General features: G+C 23.1%; 1 protein-coding gene across 6 annotated transcripts in view; it reads left to right on the top strand.

Annotated features, from left to right (window-relative positions):
• The first annotated feature begins 901 nt into the window (after positions 1–901).
• LOC129613631 (AF4/FMR2 family member lilli-like) overlaps positions 902–24,907 on the top strand; it is a 129,262-nt gene continuing 105,256 nt past the window's right edge. For 4 of the 6 annotated variants that reach the window (XM_055527770.1, XM_055527769.1, XM_055527768.1 and 1 more), the window contains exon 1: positions 1,549–3,060. In XM_055527770.1, the coding sequence (XP_055383745.1) occupies positions 2,621–3,060 (440 nt within the window). In that variant the 5' untranslated portion in view covers positions 1,549–2,620. Of the gene's footprint in view, positions 1,529–1,548; positions 3,061–24,907 lie in introns of those variants that run through there. The other 2 variants (XM_055527766.1, XM_055527767.1) reach the window with 2 other exon arrangements.

The raw sequence follows: 24,907 nt of genomic DNA, 5'->3' as shown, positions 1-24,907 counted from the left end.
GATTCTAAATAATGGATACTAACAGATAATTTTACGTGAGGCGTCAAATAACATGATTTTAATAAAAATTTGATAAATTATTAAATACTTATTATTTTGGAAGAATCGGCCTCATTTATTTTGCAATAAAGTGTCAAAACTTTTATTAAAAATAGTAGTTATATTTCAGTTTGAAACTTCGTTCGTATTTTCTATTTTATTCAGAAATCTGTTCTTGGATGTAAATGAATAATAGATTGTCAAAATATGAATTCCGCAAGTATAATTTTTTTATGGAAATTTTTTGTAAGAAAATCCCATTAGAGAAGAAATGGATGACAAACTTTATTGCCAGTCTATTAACCTAGTAATTCCATGATTCAAAATGCAAGTTCTGTTATTTTATTATTCAACAATAATATGTAACTAATAAATTTGTTGGCAAATGTTTCATTACCATTTTGTTTCTGATAAAGTTGAGTTGAAATAAAATATTCACCTCATTACACCAGTTCACCAATTGACTTAACATAAGCATTGCCACAATTTTTGTAAATTATGCTTTATTTGACATTATACCTATATATGTATGATATATAGTTTATATTAAGCAGCTATAAATATTTTACTTAGCTGTCAAAAAAATGTATTTTTCATATAATTTTTATAGCTTTTTAGAGTCAAAGTAAATTTAATAAAATTAATTCACCACACAACTTAATTCCTTGTGATAATATATGAATGATAAAACTTAAGGCAATAATCAGCTTCATTTTGTGACAAATAAAATTTTAGAAAAATTTGGTGTAATAAAGTTTATTATACTTGCAACACTGAATTAATTTACCGAATTGAAGAACCAAATTGAAATTGAAATTTCTCTGTCTGGCTCTGATTCAGTTTTAAAGAGAGAACAGACGGAGAATGTGTAAATTTCGGTTGAAGTAATACATAGAGATTTTTTTTTTTTTTTAAATTCAATGTAAAACTAAAAAGGAGACTTTTTTTTTCATTAAAGAATGTAAAAAGAAAGGATTAAAAATAATTACTTAAACTAATAGAATCCGATTAAAATTTATTTAATTTAAATAAATATAATAAAATCGGCATAAAAAATCCGAATAAAAAAAGAATGAATTCACAAAAACAACTTTGGGCGGAGACGCAACGAATGAAATTTTATTTTTTAAATAAAACAAAAAAATACATAGAAATTCGCATTTAATCGAAATTTAGAACAAAAAATAAAAATTATAAAAATTTACTTAAATTAAATTTAATTCTTTTTTTAAATTTAAATGATAAAAACAGTGCAAAAATTTATAGAAAAAAGTTGATTTTCTTGTTTTTAACGAAAAAAAAAAAAATTTTAACGATACCTTCTTGTATGTAGAGAGAAATTTTTGTTTTTTTTTTTTTAATTTTTTTTTGATAATTTGAGTGCAGTCTTAAATTAGTGTAAAATTACAAAACGAATTTAATAGCAATTTATAATTTCTCAATCGAATTTTTTAAATTAATATTAAAATTTAAAAACTTAGATAAATTGGTAAATAATAAAATTTTAGTGTTTAATTATATAAAATTCAGCTAAAATGTAAAGAATAAAATTAATTTTGTATATATGCATAAGCATAATTATGTACATGTGTACATGGGTATATACATAAATATACCAATATGTTTTTCAACGAAAACGTCGACTTAAAAAAAGAAAAAAATATAAGAAACATAAGAGAATAAAAGAAAATCATATTGCGTGTACAGAAAAAAAAAAAAAAAAATAACCAGCATTCGTTATATGGATACTTCTGAGAAGCATCCCAAGAAATCTTAATTTATCTTCTCCGGTATAGGCTAAACTTTTATCATAATCATTATTAGAGATGTTATCATGCTATTATTAAAGTATTTCTACTTTTTTAACTAATCTAGTTTACATGTGATACATAATATTTTACTGTCATTTGCACCAATGTGATGCCAAAATGTGATGCTAAATTTCTTATTTTACCTATAAAGAAAAAGTGCTTCCTTATCAATTTCAGGCGAATCGGTATCTACCTACCTACATATTGTATGTAAATATATAAAAACGTGATAAGCATAATTCCATAATGGATCTATAAATTATCTAAACAGAATTTGATTCAAAAATCCAAAGCAATTATTCGGTTTTTATATAATAGGCATTGTAAAAGATTTTCATTTTATAATCAGAGTAGGTAGATACCTACCTATTTTTAAAGTCCTAGTCTTATTCCTTACAATTCAATTTCTCATATTAAATTAATTTTCCAAATTTTATTGTAGTTGAGGTGCTTTGAATTTGAGTAAAACTTTGTTGCAAAAATGTAATGAAATGGTAGCATCATTGACTTGTAATATTCAAACAGTAAATTGCTGATAAAAATTCGAAACGTACGAAAAAAAATATGCCTATACCTTCATTAATACTCAATACAAATTAATTAAAAGAAATTCTTTTAATTATTATTCTTTTAGAATTAATTGTTCATTCAATAAATTATAAATAGAAGAACGTATATCTATCTATCATTTAATTTATGCAAGTAAATTAAAAAAAAAGTGAAAAAAAATTCTAACCTATTCAAAAAAAAAAAAAAAACTTTTTGCAAAAATGTCCAGTTGGGCACAAAGAGTACATAGACGTGCTGCCGATTTAGGTAGTGTTGTAACATCATGTGGTCATCCTGGACCAGGTCCATATCCATATCGTTTAGAAAAAGTAAAATTTGGTGTACCATTAGATGAAGTATGTAAAAATGATATACCTGGACCATTATTAGTTTTAATATTAAAATTAAATAAAGAAGCTCCATTACGTAAAGATGTATTTAGGGCACCGGGACATCAAGGTGCTATGAAAAATTTAATACATTTTTTACAAGCTGGACGTTTAGTTAATGTTGATAATTATTCTGTTTATACAATAGCTAGTGTTTTAAAGAAATTTTTAAGAAAAATACCAAATGGTATTTTTGGTCGTGATGGTGAAGCTGAATTATTTGCTATTGTTGATGTTGATGATGAATTAGAACAACAGGAGAGAATTCATAGGTAAGTTAAATTTCTTTAATTATTAATAATATGACCATTAATAATTTTTATTATTTTAAAACTGAAGTTTTAAGATTTTTCATTAATACTGATAGTACTGATAACATTTCTAATGACAATTCTTTCGGTATTTTATTGAGCATGTCAAAAATCTTAAAGAAAAGTGAAGTTATATTTATATGTACATATGTGAGTAGGTGTACATTTCAATAACAATACAGATGTATGTATGTATATTCAAGTATCAATCTATCTAATATCAAAAATGTATTCACTAAAAATGTGATGTTAAGAGGTTGAAAGACCAATTTCGTTGTGTGGGTTGATTAGATTTTAGAATAAATAAAATCACATTTTTCTTCTTTACATCAAATTTAATAAAAAAATAAAAAAGAATATTAAAATTTTCAATGAAATTGAAAAAGTTTTAACAATATACTTATTTGTTTACAAAAATACTCACATATCTTAAAGTATTTTTTATTTTCTGTAAGTTTCAAGAAGCTTCTTCGAATATTATTACCTTTTTAATATCCTTAAAAACAATTATGTCTAATTATTCACATATGTATTGAGTCTTAGGCCTGTGGCTTTTAAAACCAGTTAGATACATTTTTTGGTTTTTACATGTCAATGATCACGAATTCTAGCATATACTTGTTATGAAGAAAATTGGCGTTCGTATGTGTTAAAGATTTTTTAATAATTATGTATGTATGTAAGTTGATAGCTAAATAGTTAAAATTTCATAAACAAAATATAATTTTTTTTCTATAATAAATAAACCAGAACAGTAGGCACTTATTTTAAAAAAAAAAACAATCTGATTTATTATTGTAATTTTTGTAATCTTTCATTAATGAACTGGTGTAACATCATTAGTTATTTTCGGATTTATTCTGAATTTTGTTATTTATTCTTATGTTTTTAAATTCATATTCGTTTATCTAATTGTTATTATTATTTATATCGTTATCAATAAATTAACCTATCCCAAATCATAAATTTAGTACGTGTACTAAATAAGTATTAAAAAGTTATAAATATTCCCACAAAATTTAAATAATATCAATAACCTTAAACCTAAAGTAAAGTTTAATTATTTACCCTTTAAAGTGAATCATCTTTTTTTTTGTTATTACATACTTATTAGTTTATTTATTATCTATAGTTCTGTGGGTAGATATTTAGCTATATAGAAAAGATATGAGAGATATGAAAATTATTCCAACTTATTCTTTAATACTTAAACTGGTTAGTTAGATACCATGTTATTTTAAAAAAAACTATTGTTTCTTAAAAATGCATTTTTGCCAAATTAAATGTAGATAATCACTTAGATATGCGTACAAAAATAGTTAAAAAAATCTTATGCTCTTTTTTTTTTTAAATATTTCATTCAACCATTTATTTGTCATTCAATAAAGGAAATATTATTGCTATTGTTGCTTAACATGCTCATTTTTCGCTCTCTTCGTAATATACATACACAAAATGCTTTATATTACTTGTATTATATATAAGATATAGAGCATTTTGTATCTCTATATCTTGTCTATAGCTAAGTAACTAGGTACCTACATAAATATAAAAGATACTCTTGAGTTTTGACAGTACATTATAGGAGTTAATGGTCTTGACTATAGAACTATTTAATTGTATTTAAATATATATATATATATATATATATATATATATATATATATTTAATACATATATATATTTAATATATATATATATATTTAAATATATATATATATATATATATATACATACTAACGTATATGTTTATATACTTAATTATATATATATTTATATATTACTTTTTGACTACAATAAATACATATTATTGATATTATTAAGTCTGTTTACATTTTTATCTCACATTTTAAAAAAATAAAAACCTGATATGAAGATTATGAAAATTAATTTTTTTTTTTATTAAAAATCGAAAATTAACTTATTCATATTTTATTTTAAATATGTATTTGTTTACATACATGGAGACTTATTTGTTTATTTATTTATATTATTCTGGCTAAGGTAAAAAAAAAAGTATAGATAACGCGTTGTTTTAATTATAAAATATGTAAAAGTTTAGATTTTTATTAAAACAAGCAAAAAATAAAAAGTTCAAATTTGCGAATCATAAATTTTTTTGAATTAGAGATATTATAAAAAATGTATGTGAATAATTTTATTAAAATAAAGAACAACTTTTGGTACATTTTGAAGATATAAACTGCTAATATTTTAGAACAAATATGTATAGAAAAATTTGACTACCCCGGTTTTCTTTAAAGAAAAATAATTTTATTAAAATGTTTAATTTTACATCCGAAAATAAAGCTGAATTTAATCAGAATTGCATTTGAAAAATTGCAACTTCTCATTTAAGGGCACATTTCGAAAATATTCTTGAAAAAATTAATTTAAAGTCAATAAATACCATCTATACAAGAGTATTTGAATCGAAAAATCGAACATATGATTGCCACATGATTAAAATGTAACTCACGAAAAATGTTTTTTTCTATTGGATATTGGGACTTGGGGATATTGCAAGAGCCTTTATTGATTTCTGTTTCAAAATTATACTCGTATTTATAAAATTATTAAAACAATTAATTTACTGTTAGTTACCGCTCATTTACCATTTACTTAAAATGATTATATTTAATATGATGTAGGTGTGTGGCTTTTTAAAAAAAAATTTACAATTTTTATAGGTATAATTATTTAAAATATTTTAATATCATATCCGTTTCAAAATGTTTTTTAAAATAATTTTATAATTTGTAAATTATATTTTGAGTCGAAATGACGCTTGTAACAAAATACTTATTTATTTAAGTATATGAACATAGAATTTCTGGAATTTGTAACACTGATAAGAACGTATAGAATGTGACGAATGTATTTACGATATTTTGATTAAATATTAACCATTCTTACTGTTCAGCACAAAGGCCACATTATTGCTTAAGAGAAATAATTATGATAACCTTTCGTTCTATAATTTATCTATTAACATTTATTTCCCAAACAAATATATTGGCCTTATTTATTAAATACTTTTATCATTCAACATTTCATTATGATTTTGTCAATAATGTACTCAATTAAGTAGATTTTCAAAAATTCAAAAATCATAATGAATTTTTAAATAAGACTAATTTGTTTTTGGTTGATTAAATATTTAAGTTGCCACTATTATAACAATAATATAATAATATTTTTAATAAGATTAAATTTAAAATAAAAATTAAAAATTAGAACAAGCCTGCCTACAAGAATAAGAAAAAAATTTAGAATGGTTTTTTTCCGCAGCTTTATTTTTGTTGTTTTATTCTTTTTGTTTAAAATAAAAATATAGAATTTTATGTTAAATCATACTTTGTATTTAAATATGAAATAAATACAATAATAATGTATACGTACTTAATATCATAGGCGCCACAACATGATAATGGTGTCGACATCTGCTTAAAACTTAAACATGAAATTAATTTTTAAATTTTAAATTTTTGTGTAGGTATTTTAAAAAAAGTCTTTGTATTATTTTCAAATACTTATATTTGCTTGCTTACTTAATTACTTTGTATGAAAAAAGAAAATATTTTTTTTTTAAATTTTAGTTAAAATTTCAATTTACTCAAGTCTTGACTAGCATTAATTATTCAGTTTAAGGCAGAAAAATTTATTTAAAAAATTTCTAACATTAATTAATGGCCTAAGTGTCACTACTAAATTTAGCTTTTTATAGAGCCGACTCAAAAGAATTTTCGTAAATTGTAGAGACCATGAAAAAAAACCTTTGTACTGTTGACTTTTGTAATAAACTGATTTAGTTCTGAACATTTTGACTCAGATTTCTTGAATAAAGGAAACTTAAATTTGGAAAACATTTTCCTCATTAGAGAACTAAATGGTATAGATATACTCATTGTATTTTTTTCTTATCTGATGAATAAACTTTTGAACTGAACAGTTTCTTCCATTTATCCAACTTGAAATTGAACATTTTAATTATGATTTTTTATTATGATTTTGTCAATAATGTACTCAATTAGATTTTCAATTTAACAATACCTTAATTATAGAAATCCCCAATAAAATTTCTAAAATTGTAATTGTATTAGTAAATAGAAATTATATCAAGAATGTGCTTCTAAATTTTTCTCCATAATAATAATAATTATTATTTATTTTTAATATTATCATTAAATGTAGGTCAATTACCATTGATATTAAAATTATTATTCATTTACCTCCACATCTTTTCCAAAATAAAAATACACTTGAAATTAGAAATTTTTTTTAATTGTATAAAATTAATTTAATTTTTTTAGTTTTTTATTTGTATTTTCTCTTTGATTTCCTCTAATTATAAATTATCAAAGAGAAAAAGGTAAAAAACAAAAAGAAAAAACGTAAATTAGCATCCCAAAATGGTTAATTTAAATATAATTTTTTTTTTCTTTTTCTGGTTACCTTCAAATGAATTCAATTCATAATTCAAAACAGCAACGTTAAACTAAAACAATACAATATTCACAGTAAAAATAAAATATCGACAATATTATTGTCTCACGTATTAGAAATGACATTCATATCAAGTGTGTTCATTTTCAACAAAATTATAGTTGTTTTACTACTGTAGGAATAAAAAAAACTATAAATATCCATTTTATTTGAGGTTGTGATGCATTGTAGCTTTATCCATACTCGAAAAACAATTTGCACAGAAAATTTAATAATTTTCTTGTTACAATTTAATTCCGATCACTGCCGTACCCCCAAGGAAATAGTTAAATCAAATTTTAAAAAGTTTTTAAAGTAAACGGAGTTAGAATAAGAAGTCAATAAATAAATATATTAATTTTTAAAATTCATATGCCAAACTTTTAACTCAGATTTCAAATTCAAACAAAAATTATAGAGTCAAAGTTGTAACACTAAAAATTTTGTTTAGCGATATCACAGCAAAATATCATTATATACCTACTTTGTTTCCTCTCCTTTATGAGCAGCAACACTTGTAAAAACAAAAAAATTTCACTTTCCACATGTACTTTATCTGTTCTCATGAATATTTTCGACAATACATACGCACTAGTAGAAATCAAACTGTAAATCACATTGTTTTCCATATTTTTTTTTGTGTAATTTTTATTTATTTCATAAAAAATGCTGCCAAAGTATTAAAAACATTAAAAATAAAAAACAAAAGCAAAACCACCCAAACCAAAAGAATTAAAAGATGAAAAAAAAATGTTTTTTTTTTGTTTTTTACACCTTTACTTTTTGTTTTTATTGTTATTTTCTTAACTGACCAAAGACGAAAGTTAACGAACTTACTCTGTTGTTTTAAAAACACCGCAATTTTATGCCATTTCGCTTGTTTTTTCTTTTTCTCTTCTTTTCTTTTCTTCCTCCCCTTAATTTGTGTTCTGCTTTGATTTTATTGTTTTGTTTTTGGTTTTTTTTTTGTGTTTATGGTAACTATTTACCTTACGGATATTTAGCTTCTAATTGTAAGTATATTAAATTTCATTATATACATAATGTATGTAGAAAATTTTCTAAGTTAGCTTAGCTATAATGTTACAAAGAGTACAAGTATTTCTGTCATAATCATAAATCCGAATGCAATGTACATCACATTAATTATCTACCGGAAATTATTTAGAAATATGAAATAAAGAGATTTTCAAATATTATGCAATGAAACTAAAATATTTCGGACGACCTAACAACATTTTATACAAAAATTAGCATGTTAATTACATGTTTGAATAATTTTAAAGAAACTGGTTCTAATTTCTTATAGTTATGGTTAAGTGTTGTTCAACTGGTTCATTTATTTATAGGTTCGTTTAAATAGATCGGAACAAACAAAATTATTTTCGGAATTAAAACGTTAATCACATATTTAATGTTCCATCACACATGTATGTCATACATAAATATTATACATGTATGTCATACATAAACATCATAGAATGTATAAAATTGATCAGTCAGAAATTATTGAATACATACGATTTTTATTTTAACACCTGATTAAACATGTTATGTGGCCGTAAATAACCGTAAATTTAAAAAAAAAATTGTATAATTACCATGAAGTTGTAATTAAATTTTTCCTGGTATACCTAGTTCTTTCTACTTAACCTGGTTTTGTCTAATAATTTCTTACATATATTTGAATTAACGAGCATTTTTAAAATTTCGAACCTTTTTCTTTATTTTCTACCTACTCTTTAAATGATTTTATGCAATAAAATTTAAGTTGTTTGTCTTATTTTTTTTTTATTTTTTGTTTATGAAAATTACCGTTGTGCAAAAATTAATGTTTATTACCTGTATTAGCGCTTTTTGCTCACGTTATTTCTACAATTTTTCGTTATACTTTTCTTTTTTCAATTTTTCAAACGATCAAACAAACTCTCAATCCTTATTTCAGTTTTTTTTTTGTTTTTGATGTCCAATACGTCTATATTTTTTTTAATATTGGTTACTTTCACTTCTAATAACAAAAAAAAAAAACACACTGTGTTAGAAAGAAAAAAAATTTCAGGTAAATTTTTAAATATATAGCGGTTCAAAGAAAGATAATAAAAGAAAAAGAAATTTTTTCTCCCCATTTTGTATCTTTTTTTTTAGATTCTCTATTAGTTTGGGGCCGCCGTTTACATTTCTCTAAGTATAAATAAAATATGTGTATGTTTATGAGATTTACAGTTTTGTAAATAAATATTTTTTCCTTTAATATTTTAATAAGAAATAAATATTTAAAAATAGAAAAAGGCAAAACGATAAACTAAAGGAAAGAAAGTCTAATTCGTAACTTGGGTTATTTTTGTTTTTGATAATTTTTTTTTTATTTATTATATTTGTAATTTATGAACCTGTAAAGGTACATACTGGTTGATTACAAAGTTATTTCAGGTATTTTCGATTTCTCTATTCTTAATAAAGGAATCGGTGCATATAGTTTGAATAACATCATGTTTCGGAGCATTTTAAACTTGTTTCATACTAATTGTTTGATATGTTGTAGATATGATCTTTCAAATCGTTTTAAATCTATTTCATACCAATTATTTGATTTGAGATAGGTATGTATTTTAAAGTCTGTTTCAATACGTTTCATTGATGCGTTTAATCATATTAATTGTTTGACATGCCTCATACCAAATGTTCGATATGCTACATGTGATGTTTCAAAATGTTTTAAATATATTTAACGTTAATTTTTTTAATTTGAAATATGAAATTTATGTTTAACTGAGTGTGCTTTGGCGCGTGTATTTGCTTTAATCAATTAAATTATTGCTTTATTGTAAACGAATTATATTTACGTTATTTTGAATCAATTTTAAATTATTGTTACCTTTTTTGTACGAAGAAATTATAGAGGAAGTAAAAGTGAAATTATGCTCCATATAAAAAAATTTTTGATTTCTAGATGTTACCTATTCGCCAACATATTTTTTTATAGGCTCGATATAAATATTAAAAGAAAAAAATATTTAAGAAAATTTGTGATCAAACAACACTTTCTGTATGAAACAAACCACACAGTCAACTATTAATATTTCCAGTATTTTCAATAAGTCCATTATATTTTCGAAAAATAATAAATTTTTCTATTTAGTTCAAAAATTCATACCAATATGGGTATAGAATGTGAAGAAATAGGTTACTAATGTTCAAAATACATAAACTTGTATAAGCTTTGAATATTTGAAAATAGTTTCTCATATAATAAATAACTGAACATTATATTTTCGAAACCTCGAAGCGAACTGAGATCGAACTCATACATCCTTAACTACTCTTTGATAATGTTAACCTTAAACATGCATGTACGTAGTATAATATAATAAATTCAATTAATTTAGGATCTCAATTCCCAGAAAATAAACAGATAGTTAACAGATAACAGAATTTATTCTTTATTATTATCAATATTTTTAAATAATTTACTTAAACAATTTATTAACTTTTCTGTTATCATTTTATATTTTACATTAACAAAAATTCAATAATTAAGTATTTTTAAAATTCTAATTTTTATTGTAATATAATTTTGTAAGAATTTATTATCCAAATTAAGTTGTTAAAATTTTATTTTTTATTCCAAAAATACAATGTCCAATGTCATTTATAATTATTAAATGCATTTAAATGTAAGTATATTTGCAGCTCTATTCATAAGTATTATAAGTATATATACGAAACGAACTTATAAGTGCTTATAAAATGACTATCCCATATTTGAGTTCATAAATTAAAATTGTGAATAATAAAAAACAGAGTAACAAAAATCTAGTAAAAAAAAAAAAGTTAGTTTATAGCATTTTTTAACAAAATAATAAAAATAGTTTGAATTGCATTTTTTAATTTTGTTATTGCAATTTTTTGTATTTGTAATTTTTCTATAACACAACAGGAAAATCATCAGAAATCGATTCTTCAATATTGATTATAATGATGATTTTAAATATTTTAAGCTTTAACGATTCAGTTATCGGATGGTTAATTTGGATACCTATTGTTCGATAATTGTTAAAAAAAAAATAAATTAATAAAATTTAAAAAAAAATGGGTGGGAAAACAAATTTGTTAAATTCACAAATACTCGTATTGCAAGTGATTGTCAGTTATACCAACCTCTCTCTAAAACCATAATGTACAATCTGTTATTTGAACTGATCTGTTATAATGACTGCAGTCACAAACCTGTAGTAATTTTTCTTTTTCACTCTCTCAAATAATAATTTTGCTTTTCGTTTTAAATTGCATAGTTATTTATTAATTTATTATTAATTGCAGGCCAACAACTTGATGCTATCGGTTTTTTTTTTTGTATGTCATTGACATTTCTATTTTTAAAGCTCTCTTCTATATTATTATATTATTTTAATCGATGCAAAGTCCATCTATGGTTAAAAAAAAAAGGCAAAAATAACAATTAAGTAAAAATAATGATAGTGTTACTGGTTGTATGTGTACGTATATATATATACTAAAACGTTAATCTTAACTGGCTTATAATAATATGAGTTGACTTTGTAATATTTTTTGTTTTCAAACATAAAATTATGTTTAATGCAAAATAGAAAAATGAAAATTAAATATAGAAAAATTAATGGCTTTTAACTATCTGCAATATTACCATTTTTATTGTTATTGATGCTATTTTGTGATTATGGTATATAATCATAATGTGTACATCGTAAATTTAATTCTATTATGTATCATTAATTATATATATGTACATATATGTAGGTATATATGTATATCGTAAATATGTGTATATTTTGAAATATTATAAATGATAAATACAAAAATTATTATAAACTTATTTTAATTCTATTTCAAATATGAGTTTATCGATGGTATCAAGCAAAACCTTGAAATGTTATTATGAAATTTATATTAAGCTTTATAATTAATACGTGGTTATAGTTCATAAACAGTGTTTTTAAAATTGCTCTTAACAGCTCTATTAATTACAAGAAATTTTTTTGTTAACATTCAATTTTAGTGGGCATACAACTTTCAAAATATAGGATTAAAATTTTGGAACAATAATAACAATGCGTGTTCTAATAATTATAAGAGTGTACACTAAAATTTTAGTTGATAACACCAATTTAGTTGATATTTCCAATTGTCAAATTATTGGCTTCATTTTATTCATTTTCAATTGTGTCTCATTATAGCCTTATGAGCCGCAAGATTTTGATAATTGCCTCAAGTTTTATAATCCATTCTTTATGATTTTTATATCTCTATCACGAAAATGTTCAATTTAAATCTTCATTCATTTTGAAAATACTACAATTTTACTTTGGTCTCTCAACAAAAATATGCATATTTTAAAATTTTACCTATTTTTGATTTTACATTCGATTTATTAATAGATGCACGTTTATATATTGATATATATAAGTATGTATATATATATATATGTTATTTGTGTATTTGCTTATGGACAAGACATTCGTGTAAACAAATACGAAATGAGCGAAAGCTTAAATACCTATACGGTACATACATATAGTTTTTTTTTTTCAAAAGTACAACTACACCTGTAAATCCTCATTCATGGTAAAAATAAAGCAGCATAATCCGTTTTTTTTCTCTTTTTTTTTTTGGAATGGTTGTATGCAAATTTGTAGTTAATTTTGGGCTGATGCTCTTTTATTAACATCTATTATATAACCACTACTATTAGTTTGCATGTTTGTTTGGTTTATGGTTAAATTCGTGTATGGTTCACTGATATTAAAATAAATTAACAATTTTTTCCATACTATTTTTCTCTTTTATGTTTTGTTTCATTTTTCTTGGATTATAAAATGGTGAATAGTTATAGTTTGTAGAGTAAGCATGAATAAATGAAAAAAAGTAACATTAGAATAGGCTTTTTTTTTTTAAACATGTTTTATGATTAACGAACTTGCCATATTTATGATTTGATTGTAAACCTGTGCAATATTTAAAAAAAAGCACAACATTTAATGTTGAGAGAGAGAGAGAGAGAGTCAGAGATAGATAATGATAATGATCATAATGATAATGGCATCGTATTGTAGTGTGGTGCTGTGTTGGACCATTAGATCGAAAAACAAATACAACAGTAAAGTATATTAAAAATCAAAATAAAAAAAAATATGAAAATAACAATAAAAACTTGAAAAGTTTAAGCATTTAGGAGAGTTTAGATTAGGAGAGAAAAGAGACATAATGTTGGAGAAAACAATGACTTTTGACTTGAATTGCCGTTTGTTCAAAAAAAAAAAATTTTTTTTTTTGTGTAAGTAGTTTCTGTCGGCTAAAAATGGAAATGGCTATTTAATCTAAGTTGATTTTTTTTTTTTGTTGATTTCCTGCGTAAATGCAAACTTCTTTATTTTTCTACTTTTTGTGTGTCTACTTTTAATGAAAGTGTATTTTTCAGGTTAAAAACAGCAGGTTAATAAAAAAATTTTTCTGTTTTTTGAAATTTTGTATAAGAGAAAGAAAAGAAAAAAAGGTGTTGGTAATTGTTGTTGATTTTTTTTACCTTAAAAGATTTTTAACTATTAAAATTAAATTTAAACGTTTCTTTTCGGAACTTCTTTTGTTTGCAAATTAGATAGACGATTTATGATAACTTTATTCAATTTTAAGAAAAAAAAAAACAGTTTATGTATGCAAATAATTTTAGCCGCACAGACATTAAAGAATTCAACAGTTTGTAGAAATATAACCAAAAAAATTGTACCGTGTGTGCCATTATGCTTATGCTTGTTTTGTATTTGTTCACCATTTATGGATTCGATTGAATTTAACTTTAGAATTCGGATTCGGTTATACTATAGAAAAGCAAAATAAAAAATTAAAATCATTCATGTTATTGGGATTTTTGCTTATTACTTTGTATGCCTTACACGTTTGTTTTCTTACTTACAACTCACTGCAATGTCTAGTCTAACTGGTTAGCAAGCTCTTCGAGACCTTATTTTAATCGTTTAGTTTATTAAGAAGGCTTAAATGATTACTTAAAGTAAATTTGTTTTTCATTTTGTTGTTTTTTTACTTTTCTGAAAATTATTATGATTTTGCTTGAATGCTGGTAAGATTTGCGTTGCGTTTGCTTGCGTTTTGTTTTATTTTTGTTACATGTGCACTCTTCATTCGTGCTGTAGTTGTTGTTGAATGTTAGCCACCCAAAGATCAGTAAAAGAGAAAGAAAGAAATATTTTCTGATTTTTTTGCGCTTATTTTTTTAATTGGATGGGTCGAAAATGAAAATGGAAACTTCATTTTTTTTTCTGTTATTGATTATTTAAATTGTTTTCTTTCTTTTGTTATTTTTACTTTTTTTTTTATTACTTTACTGTAATTGTGTCTTAATTTAATTGAAAGTGAAATGGTTATTGGAGTTAAAGATTAACATAAATTTTAATAGGACTTTTTTTTTTTTGTTTTCTTCTTTTAAGTCAACTGTTTTCGCTTACTTATTGGCTTTTTGTGTTTTTGCTTATGTTTTTCCAAATGTGCTATTTGGGTGGTTTTTTGTCATTGCGTCTTTTTCTGAACTGGATTGAATTGAAATGAATTAAGTATAAAAAAAATTTTATTAAAAAATAAAAATTGTAATAAAGTCTTTATTAGTAAAGCTAAATGATTTTTCTTTTTTATTATTTTATTAGTAATTTGATTAGTAATATTAAATAAGAAGCATAATAGATTGTTTATTGAAGCTTAAATTGTTTTTTGATCAATAAATTAGAAATTATTGTTTAAGGTCTGTTATACTTAGTAGTTAGTATAGACTATTAGAAAGTGACAATAAAATAAATTGGAATAAATTAAAATAAATAAAATAAAAATGTGGAAATTTGAATGAAGAATAGAAAAACCACGATTTCATTTAATTTTTGTTAAAAGATTTAATTTGATTTTATTAAATAAAACAAAAAAAAAATTGATTTAATAAAATTTTCTTTCTTAATTTGTAATTTATTTTGGATTTTTAATCAAATTTTTTGTATACCTATATATTTTTTTTGGGTTGAAATCAAAATGAGGTTAAGTACTTTGCTTTCTAATTAAGTAATCTTATCTCTTGACTCATAAATTGTTTAAAAATTTAATTAAAAATTGCTCATATTTAAAATTTTAAACTAAAGAAGACACTAAATTAAATCTTAAAAAAAAAACAATCGATATTTGCTCTAGTATTTTCCAATTTTTAATTTAAACTTTCAAAAGGCATTTAGAATTTTTATTGAGCTGGCCGAAATATACCACTTTTTTTTCTTACCTTTCCTATATGTTTTAATTATTGAATAATAAATTATTTTTATAATAACTAAAGTTTTAATTATTGAATAATAAATATTACCAATGTGATTTGGTAGGTGAATGTATCCTAATAAGAGCACACAGCTAAAACTTATTCGGCTGGGGTTTTGAACTATTGAATTGGTTGTCACACGTTTCGAATAAGCAATTTCCTCCGATAAATAAGTACGTACATATTCTTATCTCCTTGATTAATATGACTGTGCATGTGTGAATTAACCTATTATAACCCATACATCAGAAGGGTGTACGTCGGCGAATTTCTTTTCGTCTGTGGATCAATGCTCAATATTTTGCTAGAATGTGTACTATGGTATTCTCTGCTTTCTCAAATCAACTACAGCTGTTCTGCTTTCTCAAATCAACCGTATAGCTGTATGGTTTTCAACTTTTAAAACTTAAAATTTTAAATTTTAGTTAACAAACTTTAGTTCGAATAACCCTAATTTATTTGAACACCATCTTTGTAAATTAATTTTATTGTTGTCCTCAAATTATAATCAATGTTCACTACAGTAGTGCAAAAACAGAAGCATTCACGTTGTGAACAAATCGTTTTCAAAAAGTTTCTGATCTTAATTCGGGTTAATATTTTTTGTAAAATTATTTTTGACAATATTGACATAGTCTGTCTTATTTTAAATATTTTACATCATTTGAAAAAGCGAATATGTTCTTAAAATAACAAAAAAATTTAAGATTAATAAATGCTTCGATGTAAAATAAATTAGGAAAATTCTCGAGGGATCGTAAAGTTGTTGCCCACATGAGATTTTTTGTTTTTGATTTTAGCACATAATTTGTCACATTTTCTGTTTGAAATATTGCAATATATTCGAGTACAAATAAAACACTTCACTATAAATGCAAAAGGTGAAATATCAATTGATATTTTAAGTACATACAAACATACACACATGGTTAGTAAAATAGGTACGAAATTAATTGTTTTATTTTTATTCTCTTTTTTTTTCTTAGTCATTTCAACGGTTTTAATTTTTTCGACTGGATAACTAGTTTATTAACACGAATTAGAATTGTAATAATTGTTGACTACTAATTTTAGTTGTTGGCAATGAGATCTTAATTTATGTATGCTTTTAAAAATTTTAAGGCGCCATAACAATCTTAAAATGTTAGCCATTTTATAAAAGTTTTTTTTTTCCATTTTCATGTCGCTTAAAAAAGTAACTGTGGTGTTATTTTTTTAAATGTTTACCAGTTTATTTAAAATATTTAGAAAAAAAAATTATAACTTAAATAAAATTTCTATATATGTATATTAAATGTAATTTTGTCAGTATGTATTCTAAATTTCTCGACCCAAATGAATTTGTACTCGTTTTTGCTAAAACATTTGTTTGTGACGAAAAATTAAATATTACTCAGTTTTCCAAAATGAGGTAAAGCTCCGACAAGTTTTAAAATTTGATAAAGGTATTTTCTCCGACAAGTTTTAAAATTTTTAAAATTTGATACCATTTGCGGCTCAAGTCAATTTTTTCAAAATCAAAATTGAATTGAAATCAATCAGATGAAGATGAAGAATAAAAATTTTTTCTGTTTTAAATTAAGCTTGAAGCAGATGCATACATATACCTCCTTGATTGACATGACAATGTTATGTGAATTGACCGCTTGCAATTCATGCGTCAAGAGGGTTGGTTCATCCATTCAATTAAATTTCAAAATGGTCAGGTGGTACTTGTTCAATTAAATTTTTTGTAAGTACCTTGTTTTTTCACTTCTATCATTTTTATGTACCCCTTTACATGTACAAATTAATATAATGTATGTACATATACAAGGCACTATAGAGTATGTAACAAAAGTGAATATGTTACTTACTTACTAACTTTAATATCTAATATTTATAAAGAGCCCAACCTTTATTTAACTGCTTAATTAAATACTAAGTATATTTTTATGATATTATCCTCTAAAAAAAAAATAAAAATAAAATTACATCATCACGATTATTTGCTAATATAAAATAAATATTCATTGATTTATTAAAATATTTTATTACAAAAAATTTATATGAAATTCGAGCTATGCAACTAAACATATCTACATTATGGGCATATACATGCATACATACATTATTCATTTGTAAATATTGATAATGGTTAATAAGAAATTTATTACATTATTAATTTCATCTTGGCTATTAGGTAATTAGTTGAAGAAAATTATACTTGTAGCTTAAATATTGTGAAAGTTACTTATAACAAGTTATAAAAGTATAAAATATCGATAATTCGTAATGTAATGTGATGTGAGTGATGGACCATAGATAAAAAAAATTGCATTTTTTTTTATTTCTAATTTTAAACTAAAATACTTATTTAATATTTTTTTGTTATTGTTCTTCATTAGCAGCTGGTAACTTTGAGTACAAGAAATTCTTACACAAAATAAATCGTTTTTACAATTAGTATGTTTATTGATATTTAAAAAAAAACATAAAAACGTTGTTCTCCTTAATTTTATAACAAATGCATAGCTTCGGAAGTGTTTTTATTTGACTACCTATACAATTCAATTTCAAGGGGGAAATTCTTCAATAAGAGAAAGGGAGATAATAATTAAACAGTAATTCTTGGGGCCTTATCAGAAAATCAGGAAAAGTAGATAAATTAACTAGTTAATCTTGGTGCCTGATCAGCAAATTCCCTTAATCAGGCGCCAAGATTGATCAAATTAATAGAACTATCAACTGTGATTTAACAATATTATTGAATGGACTAACAAAAAAAGGGAATATATGATGTAGGAATTTTTAGATCCTGATGAACAAATTTCCCTGATCATGCGCCAGCTAATTTAAAGTATAAGTTTTGAATAATTTTAAAAGTTAATGCTTTCCAAAAATTTAAATTCTGTTTTTAACGATAATTTCTTTCTCAATTAATAATCTTACATTTTATAAAATTCCATATCTCTTCTCTTGTCTTTATTATTATAACAATAATGTTCTCTCAAATTAAACTCATTTTAGCAAAAACTAATTTAAAACTTACATAATGTAAATTTATTTTAATGTTAATAATAAGTTACTCTTTGTTTCAAATTTTCAATATTATGTAAACTGTAGAGTATTTACACATGGGAATGTTATAATAAGTATACGAACATACATACATATATGAAATATTATGACTTGAATTCGCATAATTTTATATAGTTTAATACACCTGTAATTTATGAACACATTGAATAATATTTTTTTTCACTTTATAATAATATGTTTACCATTTACTTAAACTTATGTGCAATGTTCATATTTTATTAACTAGATAATATTATATTTATCAAAGATATAAGTTTGTATGTAGAGATATTTATTAAAATGTACATAAATTACACAGATAAAGTGTAATATGCTCCAATATTTAACATTTTCTTTTCATATTGTTATGTGAGTTGTTGTTTTGCTTTTTTGTTATTGTTGCCGTCGTTCGCGTTGCTGTTCAATTCTACCTCTTTTCATTTTATTATGCTTTTTATACGCGCATGTTCAATGAATTTTTGTGTCATATTGTATATATTATGAGTATAAGTAATAAGAAAATAAGTAAGTAGAGAATAACACTTAAAAGTAGAAAAAAAAGAGGAAAATAATAAAACCTTAAATTATTATTTTGGTGTTATATTTTAAATTTAAATGAATTTATTATGTAAATTTATTTTTTTATTCAAATTTTGAAAATTTTTAATATGATAGCACTGTATACAATGTGTACTTTGTACACAACATTTACCTAACCTATCATTTACGTTTATATACAAAACTGGTAATATTTATTTAAATATTTTCTCAATGTTCCATTTAATATTTATTTTATCAGAGTTGTAATGTTATTGCTCTTAATTAATTAATAAATTTTTTAAAATTTATTAATAAAAATAAAAATTTGTTGCAAATCTTAATTTTGTATTTTTATTATCAACATACTCGTATACATACTTATAATTTTGAAATTTACAATTTTACAAATAATTCAATCAATCGGATTAACTTTTTTAAACAACTTATATGAGATTTATTGCAACAGAAAAATTGGTGATCGTACATATACATTATGTTAAATAATTAATGATAATACTGATACAGTTGTTTCTCGATATTTGTAACACTTGATAATGGTAAATTTGTAGAGTAATTATCTAATATAACAGTTTGAGAACAAATGTAGCTTGTCCAAAATTTAATACTTAAAATTTAATACTCTCTTAATCAAAATATCGTATTTTGAATCATAGTTTAATTAATTTTCAGTTTGATCACTTTTGTTCTCAACCCATTTTATATAAAATATTTAAATGGTAACAGCGTGCTTATTCCTACGTCTGCCTGTTGCCAATCGAAATATTCAATAACAAGAAAGTATTATGAGTGAAATCGTATAATAAAGAACAAATCCTTAATTTGTAAAATGCACAGAAGTTTTCAGTAGTTAGTGAAATATTGTTGAAAATGTAAAATTGTTTTTTGATTAAATCAGTGTATAGGCATTATTCAAACTTATATCTAAAATCATTAAGTTTAATATTTTATGACATTATTGGTAATTTGAAATTTAATTATAGATATTTGGTAAGTTTGAATTTTCTTCGCTTTAATATAAGTTTTTCACAATAATTTAGACGACAATTTATATGTACACTTAAGTACTTAATACATAATTATATAATTATTGAATTGTTTATACTCATTTTTAGATATTCACTCATTTGAGAGTCAAATTCAATTTTTTTTCTATAAAATTTTCTTGCATTATTGTAAAAGTCTACTCTTTGTTTATTTATGATTTACCGAAGTGTTGCTGTAGAACTTATAGTAGTTGAATATTGCATGCAACAAATTAAAAGAAAAAAAAATTAATTTTATTATTATTATTGTGTTGTTATAACTATAAAAAGGAGTGGCCGTTTGTTGTGAATAATTCAAATTTCTATCTATATGTAATTCGAATATTATAATTTAAGTTTTTGTTGTTTTTGCTTTTCCTGTTTCTATTATTGTTTAGTAGTCACTTATGAGTATGCTTATGCATATATGATGTAGAAAAATACATAAAATCTTGTTTTTTTTAAATAAAATAAAATAGAAATTTGTAAATAAATACTTTGGTTTTGGTTTTTTTTATTTTTGTTTGTTGTTTGGAAGAAATTACTTACCTTTGAATTCGGCTTCTCTGTTTTTTCTCTCTTTTTTTTTTTGTAAACAAACATTTTAGCATAGAAAGCAAAAGTAAAATGCTTTATTAATTTTTTATCACTTTAATATTTTTTTTTATTATTTTTTTATTTATTTATTTATTTATATTTTTTTTGTTTATTTGTTTGCATATCTTATAGTTACGTGTTCAATTTAGTTACTTAAAAATATATAAAAAAAAAAACAATTCATTTCGATTTCATTAATAATAGGAATTAATTAAGGAAAGGAAAAGAAAAACAACAACACTGTTTTTCTTTTTTAAAATAATTAAGTATGAAAGTTTCTCACCTGTGTTTAATTAATAACATGACTATTTTACAATATAGGAACACAAGAAAGTATAAAGTGAATTTTAAGTCTAAAATTAATTTTGTTTGCATTTCTTTTTTTTTTCTAAAAATTCGTGGCTCTGAGTTAATTTTTTAATTTTAAATTGATTTTAAAAGTAAGATATGTAAACGTTTTAAGCATAGTTTGTGGATTGAATCTACAATTTACCATATGGTTTAGTTTTTTTTAGATATTTATAACAATTAAGATAAGCTATATATAAGTAACTGCTTTTTCAATAATAGTTAATAATAAGTATAAAGAAATCTAAAAATCACGCTAAGAAATAATCTTAATTTACAACAAATTAATATAACAGATTTTATTTTGCATATTCATCAATCATTAAAAAAATTCTAACTTTTAATTACAAAATAACTAAATCTACGGGTTTAATAAATATATTTAAAAATATAATTTTTAAATTTTTGTTTCGATCATTTTTATTTATTATCAAAATCAAGATATTTAGTCGATTAATATTTTTTCCCCTTATCGGGCGCCAAGATCAACTAAATTTTATCATTTCTATTTATTGTCAACATTCATTTATTTGAGCAATTGTTATTTTTCCCTCTTGCCTGGGAACAGGGTTAAATAAATCTTATCATCTTTATTCATTAATTAATCTCAAATTAAGTACTTGGTTAATTATTATTATGTTTTTCTTCCCATGTCCGGTGCCAAAACTAACTAAATATTAAAATTTTCAGGCGTATGTCAGTGGGTAAGGCGTATGTCAGTGGTAAGGTTGAAGGTAAAACTATTTATATTCCTATGTATATATATACATATACATTATTTTCGTTGAATTCATCATTTTTGTTAGCATCAAAACAAATTAACAATGAAAAATCAGAAAATTCTCAAACGATTTTTTAAAATTATAAAAATAAATTATGGAATTAGTTCGAAAATAGAACAGTAAAATATTTTGAAGCGTTTCATCTGATTTAGATCATAATACACATCAATTATAGATAATCACGTACCCTGCTGTTTTACAGGGGTGCATAATAGCATTTAACTAATTGAATTAAATTTAATAACTTATTATAATTAACAATTTGAGCCACTTTCATATTTCAATCTGAATTTTAATTTATGCAGTGTTACCAACCTTAGATCATAAATTATTTTGATATTGAGTTGATCACGTGATAACGTTAATTTTAATGCATTCCTAGCACCAGTTAATAGAAAACCTATACAATTTTCTGTAAATTGTGTTTTTTTTTTTATTTTTATTAATTTCTTGTTTTTATTTCATTTAATTTAAAGCTATCAATTATCTATTCTCTACTAATAAAAAAAAAATTTTTTTTCTTGTGTTTTTTGAAAAAAAAATTAACTTTTTCCATTTGAAAAAAAAATTGTTTTTTATCTTTATGTTAAAACGTAAGTTTTTTTTTATCTAATGAATCGCTTATGCTGACATATGTAACTGCTTTGATGTCGTGATTTTTATCTTTTTTTTTTTGTTATTTTCCTTTTTTTCTATTAAAACGACTAGTTGTTTACGTTAGTGCTTATATCAATTGTTATTGAATCTTTTCCCATTCTGACACCGCCATTTTTTTTTTTTTTACAAGAAAACAGTAATAAGTTGAAAAAAAAACTCTCAATTAAGTGGCAGCAAAGTAAAGTGTTTATAGAAAAAATATGTATGTATGTATGCATGTATGAGTTTTTTTTTAATTTCATAAAAAAAAGTATGTTTGTTGCAAGGTTCTTTTATTTTTCGTTTTTATCTTTTTCAAGATGATAAAGTTCAAGTTAAATTCCAAATAAAGTGAGGAATAAAGAAAATTGAATGCAAGATATGAACATAACATAAGAAGAAATGAAGACACGATTTTTGATGACATTGAAAGCTTTTTTTTAAAATAGTTGCGGAACTCTTTTTTTTTCTTATAATATGATGAGCTACAGATATTTCATATAAGATTGGCTGTAATTGTTTTTTCTTGTACCCACAGTTCTTGTTTATTACACACGTACAGAGTGTGCTCTTATAAACTAAAAACAAAAGTTCAAGTGAATTTGAAAATTGGTGAGTGAAATTTCAATTATCAGTTTCAAAATTTCAACTTTAAATTGATCTGACAAATAACGTTTTTTTAAATTTTTTTGTTTTAAAAGTGATACCCTGAAAAAATCTCATCAAATACCTTTCAGTCTAGGTTTTATTATTGTAGCAGTTTTTCGAAAATGCAGCTATAAAAACTGTGGCCTTACCAAGTAATTCGATTTTCGTGAAAGCGACTTTGGTATTCAGAAAAATCAATTTGTATGGCACTACCTTTTCATTTCTGCAAATACGAAAATCGTTTCACGGAAATCGAATTATATATGTAGTAAGGCCAGGGGACTTGCAAAATTTCAAAATTTTGTATATGCATAAATCGCATGTGAAACAAAATGTTAATAGAATTTTCTTTCGCAGTTCCTTGCTACAGAACAAAAAGTTCCCAAAAATCAGTTTAAAAACTATAACAGTCAGCAAATATGTGTCTTTAATGCCACATACACGATGCACAGACGCGATGCGCTTACACATGTGTCAAAATTTTATAACAAAAATTACTTAATTTTGATTCAATGTTTGCATACTGTGATGACTATTTCAAATTCAAGATGAAATTTTTGAAATTGGGAAGAGTGAAAAAAAAATTCTTTATTCTTTTATATAGTTGTGTTCACTGAGACGCACTTGTAACATAAATCTTTATTTACTTATTTATTAAAGTGATTTTAATATTTCTTGTATTTAATTTTGACAAGATGTTAATATAATTGCCATATTTTGTTTTAAAAATGCAGTAGAAATTATTTCAATATTCACAATAGCTACTAATTCTTTTTTTAAAACGAAAGCTAAAAATGCATTTAAGTATGTATAAAGACAAATTAATAAAAAATTGAAAAAGAAAACAGTTAAAATGAAATTTTATTTGAAAAATAGAAGCCCTAAAAAAATACAATTGTCAATTATGACGGAGTAGTAAACTTTATGTCTGGTCATCAATTAAAAAGTGATCAATCACAACATTATTGTACTTAATCAAATAATGAAAATATTTTTTTTTTTTCAATTATTAAAAATTAGAAATTATCATAATAATCTAAAAGTATGTCAATTTCTCTCATAATTTCTCTTTGCTGTCAAAAATCTCAAATATTTTAATATTTTAGAATTTATGCAGTACATTTACTATTTTATCAGTAAAATTTAAACTCTGAATAATGTAATATTAAAAAGGAAGATGAAAAAAGAGAGAAAGAGTTTTAGAGGAAGTAAAGTGAAAAAAAATTTAATACATTCTTTTATAATTTCATTTCATTATCAATTATCATTTTGTATTGTGATTGTGTATGTATGGTTGATTATTTGAAGAGAAAAAAATTTTAGATATTGAA

The sequence above is a fragment of the Condylostylus longicornis genome, unplaced genomic scaffold, assembly GCF_029603195.1.
Source record: "Condylostylus longicornis isolate FDR11 unplaced genomic scaffold, ASM2960319v2 ptg000085l, whole genome shotgun sequence".
NCBI lineage: Eukaryota > Metazoa > Arthropoda > Insecta > Diptera > Dolichopodidae > Condylostylus > Condylostylus longicornis.
The sequence above is the reverse complement of the archived record's forward strand: the minus strand, read 5'-3'. Positions and strand labels throughout refer to the sequence as shown.